The 23,284-nt window shown below is 35.9% G+C and overlaps 2 protein-coding genes across 7 annotated transcripts in view; both read left to right on the top strand.

The window, feature by feature from the left end:
- LOC106884423 (adenylosuccinate lyase) overlaps nucleotides 1-4,237 on the top strand; it is a 17,835-nt gene extending 13,598 nt beyond the window's left edge. For both annotated transcript variants that reach the window (XM_014935799.2, XM_014935800.2), the window contains exons 10-13: nucleotides 1,439-1,529; nucleotides 2,465-2,554; nucleotides 2,838-3,014; nucleotides 3,980-4,237. In XM_014935799.2, the coding sequence (XP_014791285.1) occupies nucleotides 1,439-1,529; nucleotides 2,465-2,554; nucleotides 2,838-3,014; nucleotides 3,980-4,066 (445 nt within the window). In that variant the 3' untranslated portion in view covers nucleotides 4,067-4,237. The remainder of the gene's footprint in view (nucleotides 1-1,438; nucleotides 1,530-2,464; nucleotides 2,555-2,837; nucleotides 3,015-3,979) is intronic.
- A 4,086-nt stretch (nucleotides 4,238-8,323) lies between these two features.
- Nucleotides 8,324-23,284, top strand: part of LOC106884424 (cyclin-dependent kinase 10) — a 37,754-nt gene continuing 22,793 nt past the window's right edge. For 4 of the 5 annotated variants that reach the window (XR_008265332.1, XR_008265336.1, XM_014935803.2 and 1 more), the window contains exons 1-9: nucleotides 8,324-8,414; nucleotides 10,038-10,154; nucleotides 11,543-11,615; nucleotides 12,330-12,401; nucleotides 14,222-14,324; nucleotides 15,963-16,044; nucleotides 16,979-17,046; nucleotides 17,925-17,977; nucleotides 19,965-20,034. Coding sequence is in view for 2 of the 5 variants with exons in the window: in XM_014935803.2 (XP_014791289.1) it covers nucleotides 10,071-10,154; nucleotides 11,543-11,615; nucleotides 12,330-12,401; nucleotides 14,222-14,324; nucleotides 15,963-16,044; nucleotides 16,979-17,046; nucleotides 17,925-17,977; nucleotides 19,965-20,034 (605 nt within the window). In the remaining 3 variants the exon portion in view is untranslated. Of the gene's footprint in view, nucleotides 8,415-8,791; nucleotides 8,870-10,037; nucleotides 10,155-11,542; nucleotides 11,616-12,329; nucleotides 12,402-14,221; nucleotides 14,325-15,962; nucleotides 16,045-16,978; nucleotides 17,047-17,924; nucleotides 17,978-19,964; nucleotides 20,035-23,284 lie in introns of those variants that run through there. The other variant, XR_008265333.1, reaches the window with a different exon arrangement.

Raw genomic sequence — 23,284 nt, 5'->3', positions numbered from 1 at the left:
ATATATATATATATATATATATATACACACATACACACAAACCTGAGTGCTGGTGTCACATAAAAAGCACCCAGTACACTCTGAAAAGCAGTTGGCATTTGGAAGGGCATCCTGCCATACAAATTATGCCAAAGCAGACATTGCAGCTTGGCACAACTTTACCAGCTTCTATCAAACCATCCAATTTATGCTAGCAGAGGAAAATGATGATGATGATGATGATAACAGCAACACATGTGAGTGAACAGGTGAAAGAAAATAGAACCTAATACTTTTAGTACGAGTTACAAATATTTTTAATAACAGTTTGACTCAACTCCACATTGACATAAAGTTTCATAGACATGTAGGACATGTCTATCTCATCAGATGTTAGGCAGACTAGAATGTTTGAGATAAATTCAGGGTAACTTCTAGGTGTTTAAGTGTCTATTGAACTGACCAATAGAGGTCAGCTCAGAGGCCTAAACACTTAGAAGGTATCATTGAATTTCTCTCAAACTTTCTACTCTGCCTCCTAGCATTGATGAGATGGACATATCCTACACACCCATGAAACTTTAAATTACGTGAAGCTGAGTCAAAGTGTTATTAAAAATATATATATATATATATATATATATATTTCACATATATATATATATATATTTCACGGTGGTGCACCAGCATGACTGCAGCCACTTGGCTGAAACACATAAATAAATAAATATATATATATATATATAGAGAGAGAGAGAGAGAGAGATACCTGGTGCTTGGCTGTACTCAGGAAGACACATAGCCTGGAGCAGAAGTGCTAAGACTGATCCTTCTGATAGTGTAAAGCACTCATGGTGGTGCTACATGAAAGCGCCTGTGCGGTGCCACATAAAAGCACTTGTGCTACATGAAAATGCCTGTGCAGTGCCCATGCAGTGCCACGTAAAAGCACCTAATACATAGTTAACATAGTAGAGAGAAAAGCAGAAAGCAAAAAGTTTGCCAATGTCCTAGAGTATGAGGATCAGAGGTATGGGGTGATCTGGATTGCAAGACAGTGTATCTAGACAAAATTAAGATTCTGTGGGTGACAAGTGTGTACAGATGGATAATAGGACACTTGCACTTAGTGATGCTGAAAAGAAAGAGGCATGGAAGTGCTGTTAAGAAAGGCTACTAAATGTGAAGAATGTTTTTCCCACCATAGTTCAAACAAAAGGACCATCTGTTGTAGGTGATAGTAGTAGGACAGAGAAAACTGTTAAGTACGTAGAGGTAGGAAAAGTTTTGGTCCATCAGGAGTTACTGCTGAGATGCTTAAAATGTCCGGCAGTGTAGGATACAGCCAAGTTGCCCATATAGTTAATCAGGTTGTGCACGATAATGATGATGATGGTGACTATCATGTTGTTAAAACAATTATTGTTGAAGTAATTCAGTTTGTTTTCTTTTCCTTCAGACGATTGAGTCTCCCAGAATCCTTCTTAACAGCTGATATTTTACTAAGTACCATGCAGAATGTCTTTGAGGGATTAGTTGTCTATCCAAAGGTATGTGCATATTCTCATTATATTTATCATACTTGATGTTATTATCATGTTTATAATTCAGTGTTTTACATCTCTATATATATATATATATTAAAAAATTGGAGGAAAAAATGCACAATAACATTAGAAGAATTGTAATCTTTTTAGAAAATGTAAAAGATAAAATACTAGTGTAATATTTCCTTTAAATGTAAAAGAACCTATTAAACTTACATTCTGATCAGTTTCACTCATCCACAGACCTTATAAAAGGATATACATATACATATATCTATTCTTGCAGATGACAAGTTCAAAGGAACATGATCAGTTGCTTAACTCGAAGTTAGAAATCTGAACATTTTATCCATAATCTTGACTCAAAATATATTTGTCAGATTTTTGGTGATGAAAATCATTCGAGCGAGGTCGTTGCCAGTGCTGCTGGACTGGCTCCTGTGCAGGTGGCACGTAAAAAACACCATTTTGAGCATGGCCATTGCCAGTACCGTGTGACTGGCCCTCGTGCTGGTGGCACATAAAAGCACCCACTACACTCTTGGAGTGGTTGGCATTAGGAAGGGCATCCAGCTGTAGAAACTGTGCCATATCAGATTGGAGCCTGGTGCAGCCATCCGGTTCACCAGTCCTCAGTCAAATCGTCCAACCCATGCTAGCATGGAAAGCGGATGTTAAACAATGATGATGATGATGATGATGCAATATTGCACTCAGATTGATAACTAAGATATGTAAAAAGTGGGCTAGTTTTTTTTTTTTTTTCTTGGGGTTGGGTTAATGATATCCTGATATTAAAATTAACAAGTCAAAAGCATTGTATGTAACGACTTGCTCACAATTATGTACAGAGTTTTTGTTTATATTATTGACATTATGATTTTTTACTCCTTTCTAATTTTGTTAGATTAAAATATTGTTATTTTTCAATTTTGTAGATTATTCACAGAAGAATTGAGCAAGAACTCCCTTTCATGGCTACTGAAAATATAATCATGGCTATGGTAAAAGCTGGTGGAAACCGTCAGGTAAGGAAACTGAAAGTATTTTGACCTTTTCTTTTTGATGCAAACAAGTGGGGGATGATAACAGGAAGAGCATATGGCCTTAAAAAATCTGCCTCAATATATTCTGTCCAACCCAAGCAAGCAGGGCAAAGTAAACATTCAATGATGATGATCATGATGAATAACATTATTTTGTTTTGTTTTGTTTCTCCTTTTAACCTGTTTCTTATACTTTATGATTTGAGTTAACATTGAATAATTTAATGCTTTTTTTTCTTCTATTTTTTCTCTTCTCTGTTTGTAGGTTTGTCATGAACAAATTCGAGTGTTGTCACATGAAGCAGGACAACATGTAAAACATGAAGGCAAGGACAATGACCTTGTGGAAAGAATTCATAAGTGTAAATATTTTGAGCCAATCAAAGATCAACTGGATGATCTTTTCAAACCAACAAATTTCATTGGAAGAGCACCAAGCCAGGTAAACTGAAAATAATTTTCAATATCAATGTTTTTCATCATCATAATTTTATGTCCTTTTCTTCTTATTTGGACATGAGCTTGATTGATCTGATTACCACTTGTTATGAATCTTTGTTATCTCATTCCAGAGATCTGATCTTCGCAATTCTTACTAAGTTTTCTCAGTCATCTCTCTCTGTCAAACATAATTAATCTTGCCTTTTCTCTGAGCCTGGAAAACCCAAAAGTATAAAGACTGTTCAAAGTAGATTAAATCAGACTTGGTTAGGGTCGTCATTTGTTGCTTTATCACAAATGACAGATGCATGCCATTCTTTTACTCTACCACTTTTTGGAGATAACATGTTCTTGGACTAAGTAGGTAACACAGTCTCTACTTAGCTTGATGCTTTCATCTATGACTTTCCCTTTTACAACAAAGGTAAAAGTTTAACATCTACTTAGATTGTAAAATGGATTTAAACTTAACTGTGAAACTAAAAAAATTCCAAATTTATCTGTTTACTTTTATAACAATTCAACTGTTTAAAGTGACCATAATTTACTTAAGTTCATCAGCTGTTGTTGTTTGGCCCCATTTCAGCCCTAATCAAACAAACTTATGATCAAAGGCATTCCAACAATGACCATCCCATTGGAGGATATCTACTACTACATTATCTAATATGTCTTTCACATTTTAAGACAATGGAGTATGGTTTGAGAGTGGCTGCTGTTCCTAATAGTAAAATAACCATATAGAAAACTCCTTGTAGGCCCAGTTGTTATCAGTAGATTTGCCTGGACTCCGACATGAGATTTTCTTATATATAAAACTGAAGCATTGTTTCAATACAAGAATTTATTATTAGTTCCTCATGTAATTATTCATTAAAATGTTGTTGTTTTTTTTTTGTTCTCATTCAAAATGTATTAAATATTTAGAATTGTCTTCTGTTATTTTTTTTTTCCTTTACTTTCCAGGTTATGAAATTTATTACAAAAGAGGTGGAGCCTGCTTTGAAATCTTATTCTTCTACCATGGAAGGAAGTGTAGTTTTGACTGTTTAAACCAATGCTTTTAAGTGTGATTTCCTCATTGGCTGGTTGAGAAATAATCATTGGAAAGAAACCTTAGCTTACTTACATTTTAAAGTATCTAATAAAATTATTTCCTCAACGACAGCAGTGTCTCAGCATGGTGCAGCTCTTGAACTAAACAAATAAAATAATATTTCTACATTTTAGTTTTTGTTTTTCTTTTTTTCTGCTTTACAGTTTTTGTGATTTGCTTGTATATTGGGACCTACCTACATCTTGGATTTATCAAAAATATTCTACCAATCCTGATATTGTCAGTGTTTTAAACAACACACATCACCCATTCAACCATATCTAAGCCACACCACAATTATAGAACCTTGCTCAATTTTTTCTCTTGGTATTTTTTTTTTTTTTTTTGTGGCAGCATGGAAAATGAATGTTAGATAATGTTCATGATCATGTGATTTGTTTAAATTTGATCGATTCCTTCAGTCTTGCATTAATTTAGCAATATCACGTCATCAGTGTATGTGAATTTGCTTATACATCCATTATATCTACGAAACTATATTAGTGTATATGTCTCTTTTGGATTGATAATAAGATTTTTAAAAGAACAGTGAATTTTATGGATTTTAACTATGACATTCGAGTGAAAAACAATTTAACAACCACAACTGGGAATTGGGCATGAAGAAGCTAAAAGTTACAAAATATTATTCTAAAGTTTTATAAAATCTGAAACTTGGTTTGTTAGAGAATATTTCAGATAATCTCACAAACTGAGTTGATAGGCAATACTTGGATATTTTACATTTGTATTATTCATGTGTGTGAAACAGAAAGGTGGCGGACTTAAGCTATCTAGAAAAGATTCAACTTTTAACAGTATTGTACAGGTGCAGGCATGGCTGTGTGGTAAGAAGCTTGCTTCCCAACCATTTGGTTCTGGGTTCAGGCCCACTGCGTAGCACCTTGGGCAAGTGTCTTCCGCTATAGCCTTGGGCCGACCAAAGCAGTGTGAGTGGATTTGGTAGCTGGAAACTGATAGAAGCCCATCACATATATATAAATACATATATACATGTGTATGTATATCTTTGTGTCTGTGTTTGTCCCCATAACTTAGCAGTTCGGTGAAAGAGGTTGATAGAATAAGTTACAGGTTTTTAAAAAATGTACTTGGTTCAATTCATTGGACCAAAAATTCTTTGAGTCAGTGCACCAGCGTGGCTGCAGTCTAATGTCTGAAACAAGTAACAGATTGGTGCATAGACTGGTGACATGTATTACTTGTTTGAACTAATTAGATTGTGTGGGTAGGTGATTTCTTATTGTTTCCTGTTAAAGATACAACTGTAAAACTGACATATTAGAGAAAGTTAATTACTAGTAAATACAGCTTATGGACCAAGAACTAGAGATAACTGAACAAAAAGCATAATGAACATTGTGAAGGATAGTGGTATGTGATAGAATTCAACCTGGATTTGTTTTAATGGATCAAAGCTGTTACTGAGAAGAAAAGCTATTAGCAAAATGAAAAAAAAACTTATGTCAAGAGGAAACATTGAACTGGGTTCTTTATTTTGTGGTGTAGTTTAGGTTTTGTAGAGAAAGGAAGCTTTTTTTATCTTGCAATTTTTTACATATCTTTATTAAGAAACATTTCTCATGGTCCCAGCTAACAAAATGTAAAAGGCATTGCCTTGGAGGATGGCAAGGGAGTTGTGCTGGAACAGCCACTCTGACTCATGGGCCTTGCATTTGCAGACAGCTGTTTCCACCCCAATAGCTGTGAGCTGGGATATAGTCCTGGAGCCAAGAATACTGGAGGTCTCCACTGCCACAGGCTCGACTGTAAACCTGTCGGAGAGTCACCAATAGATTAGTAGTATGATTCTGATAAATACAAGATGTAGGTTGGTCCCAAATATTTGTTCTAAATTTCTTGCATTTCATCTTTAAGCCCTAGCCTCTTATTATACCCCATACTGATTAACTCATATATTCAGTTCCTGATATATCATCATTGCTTTTTTAAGACAGCAAACTAGCAGAATCGTTACCATGGCAGACAAAATGCTTAGTGGTATTTTGTTCGTTTTTACTTTCCAAGTTCAAATTCCACCAATTTTTCACTTTGCTGTTCATCCTTTCAGGCTCAATAAAATAAGTATCTATTGAGCACTAGGATCAATGTAACTGGCTTGCCCCCACCCCAAAATTGCTGGCCTTGTGTCAAAATTTGAAGCGAATATATTATCATTGCTTTAGCTTTAACAAATATTTTTTATCTCTTTTTACTTTCCCTTATTATCTCTATTTTATTTTCATAACTAAATATCATCAATATTTTTATAATCAGAATTGTCCTTATCTTAGACATAACAACACCACAGACTATGCATCTTTAATGAATCAAGAAGAAAAGCTTCTATGTGCTTACTCAATCTGCCACAAAGAGCAGCTAAATCTTACTCAGATTACACTCTACCATCTTTAACAAAAGGAAGAGCACAGTGGATAATGTATTGCATAAAGAAAAAGGATGCGATGGTCACAGCTGCAATGCTTTGATCATAATTGTACCCTACCCAATCAGAAGTGACTTTGGGTCAAACGGCAACTTTTGGTCTTTATGTTATCAGGATATTAAGAAGAAAAAAAATTGTTATAAACATTTCTCATACAATACATGAAAATTTGATTATATGTAAACTTGATTACATAGTATAAGTGCAGGCATGGCTGTGTGGTTAACAAGTTTGCTTCTCAACTATATGGTTTTGGGTTCAGTCCTACTGCATGGCACCTTGCATAAGAGTCTTCTAGTATAAACCTGAGCCCCAGGCTGACCAAAGCCATGTGAGTGGATTTGGTGGAAAGAAATTGAATGGAACTTGTATTATGTGTGTGTGTGTGTGTATTTATGTATATGTATGTTTGTATCCCCTTTCCTTGACATTGTATTATAGTTGTAAATGAATGTCACTGTCATACAAGCAGTACCATTCATTTCCAATATTCTGTGAAAACATGTCTAGCAGTGAGGAACTATTATCTTGTTTAGAAATAGGCAAGTGTTGGCAACAGGAAGGGCATCCAGTCATAGAAATCTGACTGATGCAAACATGGGAAAGTGGATGTTAAAATGATGAACTTCAACATCATTGTTTTTGTTGGGTACAGAAGTGTTGTCAGCCTATGTGAATAGTAACTCATTATTGGTACTGTTGTCTCTTTATTGTCCATAATCTGATTATCCTTTACATGAAACTGTTCAGATTTTGTTCTTTACAACTTTTTATATTCTGTCCCAGAGAAGATATAGATGCTGAGTCTCATGACAATGTCATAAATCATGATTTGCTACAAACAATTCATAGAAAAACTGCATCTCAAAGCATTGATCTTTTAGGGTAAAGGGTAAAAATTTCCTCTGGTCATGAATGACCATGGCACTGTACCTAGAAAGTTATCCTCCAAGACACAAGTCCAGGTAAGGTTGTTTAAGGAAGGCCAGCAGTGGTCCATGCATACCAGCCTCCCTGATCCATGCCACCAATGTTATCCAAGAGAAAGGCAAACACCAATACAGCTTGGCACCGATGAAATCGCAACTCATTTCTACAGCAGAGTGAACTGGAGCAATGTAAAATAAAGTGTCTTGCTCAAGAACACAGCACATAGCCCGGTCTGGGAATCAAACTTGCTACCTCATGATTGTGAGCTCAATACCCTAACCACAGCCATTTGGGAGAAGGATAGGATGTTATAGTTTGCTCAGTCATGGTTGACTTGAGCTAAATAATAACATAATAGCTTCTACCACTCTTATAAATTAAAATTATTCACCTTATGGAATATGCTGGAGTCTTATATTTACATTATATAAATAATTGTTACTAAAACTTATTCTAACCTTATTCTAATTTCATATACTAAACCTATACTAGTTTGTTACCTTTTCTTACATAACATTTTGAGCAAAACCATTTACTAATTATTCACTCAGAAATTTAGTTACTCTTTACTTGTTCAGAAATAATTTGTAAATTTGGTATAATTTTCAATAATTTATTTTCAAATGCTTAAACTTCCTGAGCCACCAGTAATGGATATATTCGAGCGAACCATATAAGGAGCTGACAGCAGCATTAAAAAAAAAAATTCTATATAGGTTGGGAGCAAATTTAAACTCTAAAAATTTATTAGTTGCCTTTGGCCAGTCATACAGGAAAAAAGCAGGTAAATATATTCACAGGGGATTTTTAAAGCTATCACTTGCGAAGGGGGATAATTCCAAATGACTTCTGCACAATATAAGAAGTGAAAATGTGTAACTGGAAAGAAACTTCGTTTTCTTCCGAAGGTTTGTGTATTTGTGGCGTTCTTAACATAGTGCACTGTGATAATTCAGTTGGTTTAAGCATATCTATGAATTATCTGTAAGGTTATGGACAAAATATACATACATTCGAAGCTCATTTCCTAATATTTACATCATAAAATTGTCACTGATAGATCCCCTCATCCAGATTTTAATTTCCTGTCGGAATTGTTTCTCGCTTTCTACCCACAAAACTGTTGTCTTTATGTGTTGTCATCAATAATCATTGTATTCTCATTGCAATAAAGTTACTCGGGAAAATTCAGCTCTAGAATTCACTTGATTTTTTTTTTCCGACCTCGAAGAAGTAAAGGCAAAGTTATTGTCTTCCTTGTTTTATTAGTCAAACGGTGATCTTTGGTTATAGGTACATATTTCTGCAAAGATTGCCAATCATACTTGTGAATCGCTTCTTTTTTCAAGATGTTCAACCATTAGTATGGGTTTTCTAATGCCTTTATATTTGTTAAAAATGTGCAACTAGATACCCATGCTGCACACCGTTTAAGAAACACTTATCTAGTTACTCTCCCTATCGTCTGCTTCACATTTTTACTACCCTGATATCTTCAGCTATGTTGACAACATATTAACGATTGTTATTTTCTTATTATGAGGTATTATATCAGTAACTGATTAGGGTATTGCACTCATGATCGCTAGATCATCATGGGTTCGATTCCCGGACTGGGCGGTGCTTTGTGTTCTTGAGCAAAACGCTTAATTTCACGTTGCTTCAGTTCACTCGGCTGTAAATGAGTAACCCTGTGACGGAATAGCTTTCCGGTTAGGGTGAGTGTTGGCCTGTTCGCCTAGCCAGCGGGGTGGCGTTATTCGAAAGCTGAAACAATGCAAAACGCATTGCGACGGGCGATATTAGCAACATTCGATAGTCTGGTCAATACCGTGATATCAGTAACTAATTTGATTTGAATGAATAGCACATCTGTCAGTTCTGTTACATCTAAAGTTGATTAATTTCCAAGTTACATTAGTCCTCTCCTTTGGATTTAGAATATGATCAAAACTATGAAATTCTGTGTTCCACAAGATTTGAGTTTTCTTCCTCATAATTCTCTTACATCAGTTTATTGTCATTATATTGATATACTTAGTCAACTGTGGGACTGAAAAATTCCTGGAAGTTATGCAATAAATAATATGAATAAATGAAACCAGTTTCTCTTTGAAACAAAATGAATCAAATTTTGGATTGAAATTATACATTTTGCCTCCTTACACAAGAATTCTTTAAAAACTAATTTCTCTGTACTAAATTAGCATTCAAAAATGAAATTATTCTATAAATGAAAAAAGTTCTCTTATCTTTGTGACTGTTTTTACATTAGTGACTCTCTGATTAAATTTGAAATGTGAAAGTAAGATATTAAAATCCAAGAGAACTAGAGATAGTCTGTATCAATAAACAGTAATTACAGCAGCCCACGATGAAGGGCCTCCCTGAATCATCAGGCTTCTTTGTAAATTAACTCCACTTTGTAAATTTTGAATGCATTCTATGTAATGTCAAATGATGTAAAAGTAAAATTTTTAGAGGACTTGACTGTCTCTGAAATATAGCTCTAATCTATTTATTTCTCTCAGGTGCCATAATCTAGCTGCAATCAGTGAATAAAAATGAATGATAAAAGACCTGAGAGGAATGATTTTTTTTATTCATTCCTGACTGGAGACTTGATAGAAATTCCAGAAAAAGCAAGGGTAATATTCTATTTGATCTAATTATTTTCCTTTCAAGGTGCCACATGATGGAACCAACCCATGTAGTGGGAACTACATTTTTGCAAAGCTAACTTCTTAACTTCAAGAACATGTCTAACTGATATCAATTCTCTGTATTGTTGAACTGTCATTGATGAACTGCAACATTTCTCTCTCTATTTTAATAATTTTTTTACACATAACAATCCCTTGTTATTCTCTTTTCCCCGTTTATTTTTTTAAATTATTAAATTAATGTAATTATGTAGCTAACTTTCAATATTCATCCTCCCCTATAAATGGCTGAACTTAAAATTTACTGTAAGTGGCTCCTACAGTTTTTTTTCTTTTGCATTTTTATCTTTTACTTGTTTCTGTGACTGGCTTGTAGCCATAACTGCAGGATGAAAATTCCTTTTCTGGTACCTTTTGCTAATAAGTTAACTTTAAAAACATTTTGCTTGATTGAATTCATTAAAAAGTTGATGTTATAATTTTTTTTTTTTTTACTGTTAAATTAAAATGATTGTAATAAGAAGAATGTAAAGAGGACGTATATTATTTACAATGGACAGATAGGTGTCCTCATCTTGTTTGTTGTTATCACATTTTTTGGCTGATGTACTCTCCAACCTTCATTAGGTGTTCTGGTGGAATTTTGAACCCAACCCTTTATTTGACTAATGGGGTACATTGTTCTCATTCCTAAGGTATGTTGCTGATGTTATTTTTCAAGTCCCTGCCTGGGATCGAACTTAGAACCCGAGAGTTAGTATTCCATGCTCTTATTCACTACACTATATGCCCATAGGCATTAATTTTTGTATTTTCCATTGGTGTTCTCTGTCAATTATTTTAACTTATTCCCACAGTAAGAAATTAAAAGAGGCTGCACATATACTAGGACACAATAACCTCCTAAGCAAACCTAGTGCAGATATAAATGTAATATTGGAACCAGTATCAAGAAAAGATAAAATACTAGGTTTATAAGCCCTAAAAGTCACTCTGTAATTGCCCATGGGCATATAGTGTAGTGGATAAGATTCTAAGTTCAATCTCAGGCAGAGACTTGAAAAATAATATCAACAGAAAAATAACATCCGCAACATACCTTAGGAATGAGAACAGTGTATCCCATTAGTCAAATAAAGGGTTGGGTTCAAAATTCCACCAGAACACCTGATGAAGGCTGGAGAGTACATCAGCCGAAATGTGATAACAACAAACAAGATGAGGACACCTCTCCGTCCATTGTAAATAATGTACATAATTCCTCATCTCAAACATATAGAAATAAAAGAACATAGATTTTGACATTTAAAAAAAAATATCATAGAAACATCTTTTATTATTATTTAATTTTTATTATATTTTTTTTTATACAGCTTGGTAGATGTCGAAGTGTTACAGATTTTGAAAAGCTGAATCGAGTTGGAGAAGGGACATATGGCATTGTTTGTAAGTTTCATGTTTTCACTTTTTATGGCTTATAAACAAATTAAGTACAAAGAGGTTAATAAAAATAGTTAATTACATATTTCTCAAAGCTTCTACATTAAGCTTCTAAACATAAACAAAGAAGTTACTGTATTGTATACTTTCTAAACATAGGAAAAATGTTGTACATGATTTGATTTGTTCTGACTTTCTCAGAGAAATTGCATCATTATGAGACTCAGCACAAAAATACATTGGATTAAAATATATTAGAAATAAGAATACAATAAATTAGTATAGAGTAAAATCATTCGAGCGAGGTTGTTGCCAGTGCCGCTGGACTGGCTCCTGTGCAGGTGGCACGTAAAAAACACCTTTTTGAGCGTGGCCGTTGCCAGTACTGTGTGACTGGCCCTCGTGCCGATGGCACGTAAAAACACCCACTACACTCTTGGGGTGGTTGGCGTTAGATCAGATTGAGGCCTGGTGCAGCCTGCTGGCTTGCCAGTCCTCAGTCAAATCGTCCAACCCATGCTAGCATGGAAAGCGGACGTTAAACGACGAGTGAATGCAACCTTCTTTCCAGCACTACACTCTCGAGCTAACTAAAGTTGGATGAGGTTGTTTTATTCATGGGAGATTTGAACTCTGAAAGAAATTCATAGATTGTGTGTATGTGTGTTTTCTTTCGTTTTCTTTATAGAATGTTAATATGATATTCCATGGATATTTCAGATCGTGCAAGAGACATAAGGTCTGATGCAATTGTTGCATTGAAAAAGATGCGGATGGAAAGAGAACGTGATGGTAGGTTCTTAACTTCTGTATTCTAAGAAAATTTAATTTGAAGAATTTACAATTTTTTTATGTCTTATATTTTGTTACTTTAATAAAAATGTTAACATTTGGAAACAACAACAAAGACTTGTATCCATCTGCAAATTTTATTTTTCAACTCATGACTATCATTTGTATATAGTCAATATTCTCTGTTGGTCTCAGAATCATGAGATTCGGAAGCAAACTTCTTACAATATATATAGTCACTCCTGTCCTTACTGTAGTCCTTAAATAAAGGGTAGTAATCACTTCTATAAGAATGTGTATATATTTCTATACCCATCACTTTGTTTGGATCATTAGAGAATTAAAAATATCTTTCTAACATTTGCAATTTATAAATTTCATAATTTTCTCTACTTATTCTACACTTATTTTTCTCAGGACTAAAAATAATTAGGTGAGTTTAAAAAGTTTAGAACTGGGTATATCGTCTCAGAACAGTTTTTCTACACCAAGAGTTTTTATCATAAATCTGCCAGTAAGAGAGGCCCTGCTTCGTTACTCATCCTACTAGAAATAGTAGCCAAATTTGCTTTCAAATCACACCCTGCTGTCTTAGAAAAAGAAAAGAGCTATTGGCAAATCTCTTAGATTTGACTATGCTGCCCCTGTTATAAAAAAGAAAAGGACAATGCACCTGGAACATTTTAACCATGTTTCAGTTCGATTGGGACTGACAAGGGACTAAACTCAAGTAGCTTCATCATTACTCAAATTCTGAATTGCTATGCATTAAAACGTGAAGACAAGTGAACATTTCTTTTATGGTTTTCAATGTATTTATTAGATAATCCAGAACACAAATGATGGTGCACGACATATTGAACTGTACAAATTGCAGTAGTACTTGTTTGTGTTATGTTTTTTCTTTTGGTTTTTTTTTGGTTTTTTACATTTGTTTTACACCCTTTTTCCAGGCTAGCATGGGTTTGATGGAGATAGATTTCGAGACAGCATTTTATGGCTAGAGGCCTTTCCTAGAAATAGCCCCTACCTGTTTCCCAAATAGATTTTTTTACTGATCTTCAAATGCATACCAATATGCATTTCATATTTATATCAATATTTATGCACATTACCTACAAGCATACTCACTGACAAACATGCGTATATATATATGTGTGTGTGTGTGTGTGTTCACATCAGGCTTCCATACAATTTCCAGGTACCAATTCCCCTTACATGGTATTGGTTAGCTCTAGGTTACACAAGAGGAGTCTTGCTCAGAATGTCACCCAGTGAGATACAATTCAAAACCATGTTGTTATGAAGTAAACTCCATATCTACACATCCAGTAACTGTGATAAATAAACTAATAAATTAAGAAGATCAAATGAAACGTAGAGAGATAGTTGGAATCTGGTTAGTTGAAGAGTCAAGAGTCAGTTTTAATTATAGTATAATACATATCTGTGTGGTCCAGAGCATGGCATTAAATCACATTCAATGATGCAATTCTTATTTGAAAGTTCAGGAGTTAGAGAGAAAAGGAGTTTCCTCGTCACTACAACTCCCAGGTTTTCTGTGGCCTGGGGTTTTAGTATCTTTCAAGGGCCCCTGTTATGAATCAAATAGCAGAAGATGGTCTCGTGGCTAAGACATACAAGTCTCAGAAGAGTGCTGGCTCCTAGACATGGTCATATAGATGGGCCTCTGTGGTCATTAAAACAGTGATTAAAACAATATAACATAATTTCCTGATGTTTTCATTCATTTGCTCCAACTCTTTATTCTAACTCTTTCTCTTTACTAAATTATTTTTTTAAAATTTGTATTCTACCAGGAATCCCTATCAGTGGTCTTCGAGAAATTAACATACTTCTAAATCTACGCCATGAAAACATAGTTGAACTACAAGAAGTGGTTGTTGGTAAAAGTCTTGACAGGTAGATTTTTCTGTTTTTTTTTTAATGCTTATTTCTCTTAAGCACTTTCTCTATATAAATACAGTTTACAATGACTGCCACTAATACGTTGTTGTTGTAAAGTTCTAGGTTAACTTTAGTTGAGCATCTGTTGGTATATATCATCATCATCATCATCATCATCGTTTAACGTCCGCTTTCCATGCTAGCATGGGTTGGACGATTATATATATATATATATATATATATATATATATATATATATAATGAAAAGAATGACTTGCTGTTATTCACAATTCTGTTTAACCTCATTTTTCCTTGCTGGTATGAGTAGGATGGTTTGACAGGGGACCAGTGAGCTGCAGGGCTATGTTGAGCTTTAATGAACTCTTTGGCATAATGCCTACAGCTGGGTGCCCTTCCAAATGCCAATCACTTTACAGTATGTACTGGGTGTTTTTTTTATGCCAACAGTACTTGTGAGATTGCCATGTAACTTGTAAAACAAAAAAGGACAGAGAAAAAGAAGAACTCCCACTACTAGTATTTGGGAGAACAAGGTGAAGGTGGGTGGCATTCCCACCTTATCCTTCAAAATTGTTGACAAGCCTAAGTATGATAGAATGACAGGCACAAGTGTTTTGTTATAAAGGAGAAATAAAAGGCAGGTAGCGATGGGGAGCTAAAGTAAACTCTGAAGGAACAAGAAGGGGAGCATAGATGGTGGATTATGGGAGGGGATGGAGAGTGGATGCTTTCATATGAGTGTGAGATGAGAGCAAACAGGTGAGGGTAGAGGTTAATATAGTGAACAAGTGTAGGGGGTGCAGATGATGAGAAATACTAGTATGTAGAGGGGAAAGAGTGGCTCAGGAAGCAGTGCAGAGTAGTACATTAATGGGAGCAGACGCTGTGAGCTTTGTATAGCCGAGTGAGCAAGGATTCTCAAAGACTCCATGAAACCTTGATCACTGAACACTCGCTAGGAAATTTATAGTCCTTGCATCCATTGCAAATACTATCTGCTGCAAGCATGGGATTCTCCATTCTCCGAAAAGACCCGGAAAGGTCCTTACAAACTAAAAGTAACCCAAGGGAAAATTTCTCTGTCCCCCCCACTTTTTTGACCCAGATGAACTGGTCTAAGGGAAATAACCCATCCTCACCGACATGGAGCGTTTATTCTTTGGTGATTTACTGACCAACTGACTGTAACGGATTCCTACCTCCCAGAGATGAAGAATTACATTTGTCTTCAGCTTTAGAGTGTGACGAGCCATACATGAGGTTAAGCTCCTTGTGGATGCAAAACCATTGGCTACTCTGTAACCAGACAGACTTAACTACATATAAATATATATATGTATGCGTGCGTGTGTATGTTTGTGTCTCTTTGACTTGATATTCTGTGATAGTTGTAAATGAAAGTCACTGTCACACAAGCAGCGTCATTCATTTCAAATATTCTGAGAGAACATGTCTGACCATGGAGAAAAATTACCTTGCTTGGATCCCCAAGAAGGGGATCCAGTCATTGAAAATCTGCTTCTATAAACTCTGTCCAGCCAATGAAGCTTGGAAATGTGAATGTTAAAACAATGATGATGATGATATGTGAAAATTTCATATTATACTCTAGTATATCTTTGTCCATTTCAGTATATTTCTAGTGATGGAATATTGTGAACAAGATCTTGCCTCTCTGCTTGATAATATGCAGGCTCCTTTTTCAGAAGCACAGGTATGCATTTTTTAAAAAAATCCTTTATGCATAAGACACATGCACATACATATACATACATTCTTACATATATCTGTACACGCGCACGCGCACACATAAATATATGTCTGTGTGCTTATGTCCATGTTTATGTTAACACAGGCCTAAAAGTTGGTTTTGTTTGTTGTGTTCCTTTCTTTATGCCCAGTAACTTACTGATTAAACAAATAGTGGCCAATAAAATAAGTATCAGTCTAAGATAATTGCTGGTATTGAACCAAGCATAAATATGATTGTTCCAGCATGGCCAAAGCCTAATGACTAAAATCAAACTAGAGAATAAATGAATATATTTGTTGTCTGTCAGTAACATAATTATTGCATATTTACATCATCATCATCACTTTACATCTACTTTGTGTGTTGGTATGGGTTTGATGGGTTTTCTACTGCAAAGTTTTGCAAGCAGAAGCCCTTCCTGTTGCCTCTTATAATACACCCTAACAGAGCACCTTAGGCAAGTATCTTCTGCTATAGCCTTCAGTTGACCAAAGCTTTGTGTGTGGATGTGGTAGATAGAAACTGAAAGATGCCTATTGTATGTATATCTATCTATCTATCTATCTATACATGTATTTATATATGATATATATATATATATATATATATATATATATATGATATATGCACACACTCACACACACACACAAGCACCTCGAGCAAATTCTTTCTGATCCATGCAAGCAGGGAAAAGTGAATATCATGGTGAATGATGGTGATGATGAAATTACATACTGTTATTCTCTTTAAGATTCACCATTAAAATGATTTATTTCATCCTTTATTGAAGCTTCCACAGTTTCATTATGTAAATATAAATTATATTAAGAATTGACTTGCTAATTTGATTTTTATTTGCACAATATAGAGAAATTGTTTTTCACTGTAATTGCAGGTGAAATCTATAATGCTTCAAGTTTTTAAAGGACTTCAGTATTTGCATGAAAACTGTATTATCCATCGGTATGTATACAATTTAAGAGTGTTTAAAAAAACTAGAATATAGTTAATCATACAATTGTATGCAGTGGAGTTATAAGAGCCATTTATAATACACTGAAACTGTTATATTTACTTTTGTAAATATAATAGACTTGAAGGTCTGATCACAGTGGAGAAAGATGGTTGCAGCGACCAGCAAGTTGTAAGATTTATATTATAGTGGCCCTTCTATTCAGTGAATTGTCTTACAAAGCTGGAGCATCACAACTGCCCTGGAGTTGCTAGAAGGGTGTCAAAGAAAGCACCGGGTGACCTAAAGGACACCACTCATTGATTTGCTGACGAGGTTGACTCCACTAGTCGTTTTCTTTCCAGAGGCACTCACAAGAGAGTGAGGGTTTGGGATTGGACTTTTCTTCCATAACATGCAAATTAATCCGTAGCTAACCCTGACAGGTGCTACTACTCTGGGTCATAGAAGACCTGGGAACAACAGTGGCTAAGAGATGGTTCCACATTCCTCAAAGCCGTTTCCTTTCCCAAGGCACTCACAAGACAGTGAGAGTCTGTGCTTGGAATTTCCTCCATGGCGTGCTAATTAACTCATAGCTGTGTCCCAGACAAGTGCTACTACTCAGGGTTAGAATAGACCTGAGAACAATAGTCGCTAAGAGGGATTCTGTTTAAAGTCATATTGAGGACATATGTTCCACTACACATTGTAGATAAATGGTGATCATGACTGCATAGCAGTCGTGATACAGTTGTTTCAGTTTCCCCACACTGTAATTTCAGATCTGATCTTTTACCAAATACAACTGCAAAATAGTTAATGTTTATTTACAACAAAACAAAAAACCGATATCATTCTTCATGTTTATAATTTTTCTTTATTGCAGAGACCTTAAAGTTTCTAATCTTCTTATGACTGATGAAGGTTGTGTAAAAATAGGTAAGATTTCATGTTTCACGTTGATTTCGTTTCCTTTAAAAATCTCATTTGCTTCCTGGATTTGTATGATATAGCAGGCATAATTTTTCTCAGAGCAGGGGCACCTCCATTAGTCAAACAAATTGACCCCAGTACTTACTTTCTTAAAGTCTGGTATTTATTCTATCAGTGTCTTTTGCCAAACTGCTAAGTTAGAGGAACAAAAACAAACTAACACTTGTTGTCAAGTAGTTTCTGGGGGACAAACATCGAACAAAGATACACACTCACACATGCATGATGGGCTTCCACACAGTTTCCATCTACCAAATTCACTCACAAGACATTACTTGGCCCAATGCTATACTAGAAGGCACTTGCTCAAGGTACTGTGCAGTTGAACTGAACCACAAGCTTCTTAACCACACAACCATGCCTGTGCCTATGAGAAACTTTAGATTGATTACAAACAGTTGGGTCAGCATATTAGAATATTTAAACATCAGTTGTAATGAACGAGAGGTTGAGTTGTTGAACTGATCAGTAAAACATTCTTTGTCTCATAATCATAACCGAGGTACATACTTCTGCAGGTCTGATCTGCTTATTTTACAATGGATAAAGTAAAGCATTCAGATATGAAAATGCATGTTCCAACTATATGCACACGATCAGATTTATAAAAATCATCATTGGAAAAGTGATAGCACAATCATATGGAATCCAAACAGTTTTTGGTGAGGCATTTGAGCTTTAAGTGCACATTCATATGGATTTTTTTTTATCTTTAATCCATGCATAATCAATGAAATATTAGTGTATTGTAAAAATATTTGAATTTGGGCTGTGTGGTAAGAATTTTGCTTCCCAACCACATGGTGTTGGGTTCATTCCCACTGTGTGGCACTTTGGGTAAGTGTCTTCTACTATAGCCTTGGGCTGACCAAAGCCTTGTGAGTGGTTTGGTAGACCGAAACTGAAAGAATCCTGTTGTATATGTATATGTGTGTCTTTGTGTTTATCCTGCACCACCACTTGACAACCGGTGTTGGTGTGTTTGTGTCCCCATAACTTAGCAGTTTAGCAAAAGAGATTGATAGAATAAGTACCAGGTTTTTTAAAAAATACACGCTGTAATCAATTCATTTGACCAAAAGTTCTTCAAGGAGGTGCCTCAGTATGGCCATAACCTAGTGACTGAAACAAGTAAAAAGTAACTCATCAGCTTCACCGTCCGAGCGTGATCATTGCCAGAGCACGAGCTGTCTGGATTCTGTGCTGGTGGCACGTAAATAGCACCATCTGAGTGTGACCGTTACCAACGTCGCCTTCCTGGCACTTGTGCCAGTGGCATGTGAAAAGGTATTTGAGCGAGTTTGTTGCCAGTACCGCTGGACTGGCTCCTGTGCAGGTGGCACGTGAAATACACCGTTGCCAGTACCTCCTGACTGGCCTTCGTGCCTGTGGCATGTAAAAGCACCCACTACACTCTCAGAGTGGTTGGCGTTAGGAAGGGCATCTGGCTGTAGAAACTCTGCCAAATCAGATTGGAGCCTGGTGTGGCCATCTGGTTCGCCAGTCCTCAGTCAAATCGTCCAACCCATGCTAGCATGGAAAGCGGACGTTAAACGATGATGATGATGATGATGATAAAAAAAAAAAAAGATTTGTATTTTGTGGTAATAAATGGCTTGCTGTTAATTGTCCCTAGGTCAGCCCTGTTTGGGCAGAGCCATGATGAAAGGTGTTGTTGCCTTGACTGCTGCATCTGTTTTTCTGACATATGTATCTAGGATTACATTATCCAATGTATCCTTTTATTTCTTAAATACTGTAGAGTGAGATTACTGGGAGATTTTGTTGCTATTTATGCAAATCAAGAAACCATATAGGGGAATTCTTAGGGAGATTTTTTACAGTTTGTTATTTTGTATGCAAAGATTGGGAAAATTCTAATCAAAAATTAATTTTATTTTGAGAGTGTTTCTGTTGCCATTTCTAATTTTAGCTGATTTTGGACTCACTCGGAAATATTGTATGCCTATGAAACCAATGACTCCAAAAGTCGTTACCTTGTGGTAAGTAAGATTCACTATTCCTTCCTATATGGAAATGGTTTCTTGATAAATTTTCTGACGATATAGAATTTTTATATTTGTTTTTTCAATGTTGTGTAGATGAATAAATGCTCATTTGTATTACCTTTCTGAGTTGTACTGCCTATCAGTCTGTCTTTGAATGGTTGCAATGGCATAATCATCTTTTTTTCTGAGAAGATGTTGCTATTTTACTTAGCCCTTCTACATCACTAAAGAAAGAATTACTATGAGTGTGTCTAGCATCCATGCAGTGCCATGTAAAACCATTCCAAGCTGGAAACTACAGCCTAGAGCTTTGTCCTGGAAGATCTGTAGAGCTCAAGGAGGACATCCTGCAAACTCTGGTGGAACAAAAGCCCATCATAACTGTTGAGAAACTAGCTGAGAAGCTTGGATTTGGTCATTCAACCATTCATCAACACCTGCGTGCCATTGGAAATGTCAGCAAATTGGGTCAATGGGTTCCTCACTAACTTTCTGAGTCTAATCACACACAGAGTGAATGTGTACTCTTCTTTGCTGTCATGTCTCATGAATGAACCTTATTTTTTGGACCAGATAGTGACTGGTAACAAGAAATGCGTTCTCTATAAAAATGTCAAGCGCCGAAGACAGTGAGAAGGGAAAGGAGAAACACCAGCACCCCAGACTACAGAAAGTCTTCACCCAGATAAGGTGTTATCTGTCTGGTGGAATATGAAAGGTTTAGTCCACTTTGAACTTTTAAACCTAAACCAAACGATAACAAAGGAGATCTACTGCAAACAGCTTGAGCAGCTTGAGCGGTTTAAGTCAGCATTAGAAGAAAAACGACCATCTTTGGTTTCAAGACGAAAGGTGTTCTTCCATCAGGATAATGTTTGGCCACATACAGCAAGGATGACATTCCAAAGGCTGGAGCATTTTGAATGGGAAATGATGCCTCACCCACCATGTTCACTGGACATTCCTCCATCTGATTATCATTTATTCCACAGTCTTCAATATCATTTGGACAGAAAAATATGAATCCTGTAGACTAGGCCAGAACAATACTAGAGGAGTATTTTTTGTCAAGGACAAGTGAATTTTAGAAAAGGGGCCTTGAAAGTCTACCAGATAGATGGAAGAGTATTGTGGAAAATGAGAGTATATTTTAGATTAAAAAAAGAACTATGTTTATCTTAATTTTGAAAAAATAAAAGAAATATATAAAAAACGCATTATTTATGGGATGCCCCAATAGAAGGCACCCATGCCAATGACACGTAGAAGACACCTGCGCTGGTGACACATTAAAGGCACCCATGCCAGTGACACATGAGAGGCACATGCCAGAAACACATAAAAGGCACCTGTGCTGGTGATACACAAAGGGCACTTGTGTCAGTGACACATAAGAGACACCCAGTACACTCTATCAAGTGGTTGGCATTAGGAAGGGCATCCAGCTGTAGAAACCAAGCCAAAACAGACTGGTGCATGGTGCAACTTTCCATCTAACCAGTTCCAGTTAAACTGTCTGGCCCATGCCAGCATGGAAAACAGATAATGGAAAATGATAATGATGATGAGATATAGGTATAGATGAATCCTCATCATCACTTAATGTCCATGTTTTATGCTGGCATGGGTTGAACAGCTGGACAGAATATGAAGGACCTCAACATTACATCGTACTCTAATATTTGCTTTGACATGGCTTCTATCGATGGATGCCCTTCCTACTACCAACTGCTTTACAACATGTACTGGGTGCTTTGTTCATACCACCAGCACTAATGAGGCCAACATACAGTTTGCAAGACTACAAATCTTAACTGCCACAATCCCCTTAATTGTGCAGCATAGCTGACTTGAGAAGGAGAGAGAAGTGAAAGAATTGATTCTAGTTCTTCACTAGTACTTTATTGATCATAGAAGAAGGATAGGCAATGTTGATCTTTGTAGAATTTGAACTCATAGTACAGAGAGCCAGAACAAATATAGTGCAAAGCATTCTATTTACATCTGTAAATATATGGTCTTAGTAGTTATTTCTACTTTAATATAAATATAAAATTGGATCAAAAGCACATCCAGTTTATAATTGCCTACAAAGAATGTCTGGAGCTATATATTAGAAGAAATAGAAATGCAAACAATATTATCGATATTTTAAAATTTCATTTGATATTTCAGCAGCTGTTTTGGTGACAACCATGAATGAATACAGCTATGTAACTATATATAGTAATAGCAATTTATATGACATACTTATCAATAATCACTAATAGTTATTATATAACATAATTATTAATTAGTAACAATTGTTATCATAATCACATAATATGAACTCTGTAATCCCTCAACTATTGCAGGTGTTACATTCCAACCACTCCCCTGCAAAGTAGAAACAGTACTGTACTCTTTACTCTTTTACTTGTTTTAGTCATTTGACTGCGGCCATGCTGGAGCACCGCCTTTTAGTCGAGCAAATCGACCCCAGGACTTATTCTTTGTAAGCCTAGTACTTATTCTATCAGTCACTTTTGCCGAACCATTAAGTTACGGGGTCATAAATACACCACCATCGGTTGTCAAGCGATGCTGGGGGGACAAACACAGACACACAAACATACACACACATATACATACATATATACGATCGGCTTCTTTCAGTTTCCGTCTACCAAATCCACTCACAAGGCTTTGGTCAACCCAAGGCTATAGTAGAAGACACTTGCCCAAGGTGCCACGCAGTGGGACTGAACCCAGAACCATGTGGTTGGTAAGCAAACTACTTACCACACAGCCACTCCTGCATATTTTTTTTAATTATTTTTGTAATTTGTATATATTTATTGTATTATAAATGCAAAACAACACCATGGAGGCATCGACGTAAACTTAAATAATAAACTGCGATAGGTGAACCATGATATGATGAGAGATTACTGTAGTTCTTTTTAATTTTTCTGATTTTGGCACAAAGTCAGCATTTTTGAAGGGAAGTGAGTAAGTTAGTTACATTGACCCCAGTACTTGAGTGGATCAACCCCAGAAGGATGAAAGGCAAAGCTGACCTTTCGTAAAAGCACCCACTACACTCTCGGAGTGGTTGGCATTAGGAAGGGCATCCAGCTGTAGAAACTCTGCCAGATCAGATTGGAGCCTGGTGCAGCCATCTGGTTTGCCAGTCCTCAGTCAAATCATCCAACCCATGCTAGCATGGAAAGCGGACGTTAAATGATGATGATGACGATGATGA

The sequence above is a fragment of the Octopus bimaculoides genome, chromosome 1, assembly GCF_001194135.2.
Source record: "Octopus bimaculoides isolate UCB-OBI-ISO-001 chromosome 1, ASM119413v2, whole genome shotgun sequence".
NCBI lineage: Eukaryota > Metazoa > Mollusca > Cephalopoda > Octopoda > Octopodidae > Octopus > Octopus bimaculoides.
The sequence above is the reverse complement of the archived record's forward strand: the minus strand, read 5'-3'. Positions and strand labels throughout refer to the sequence as shown.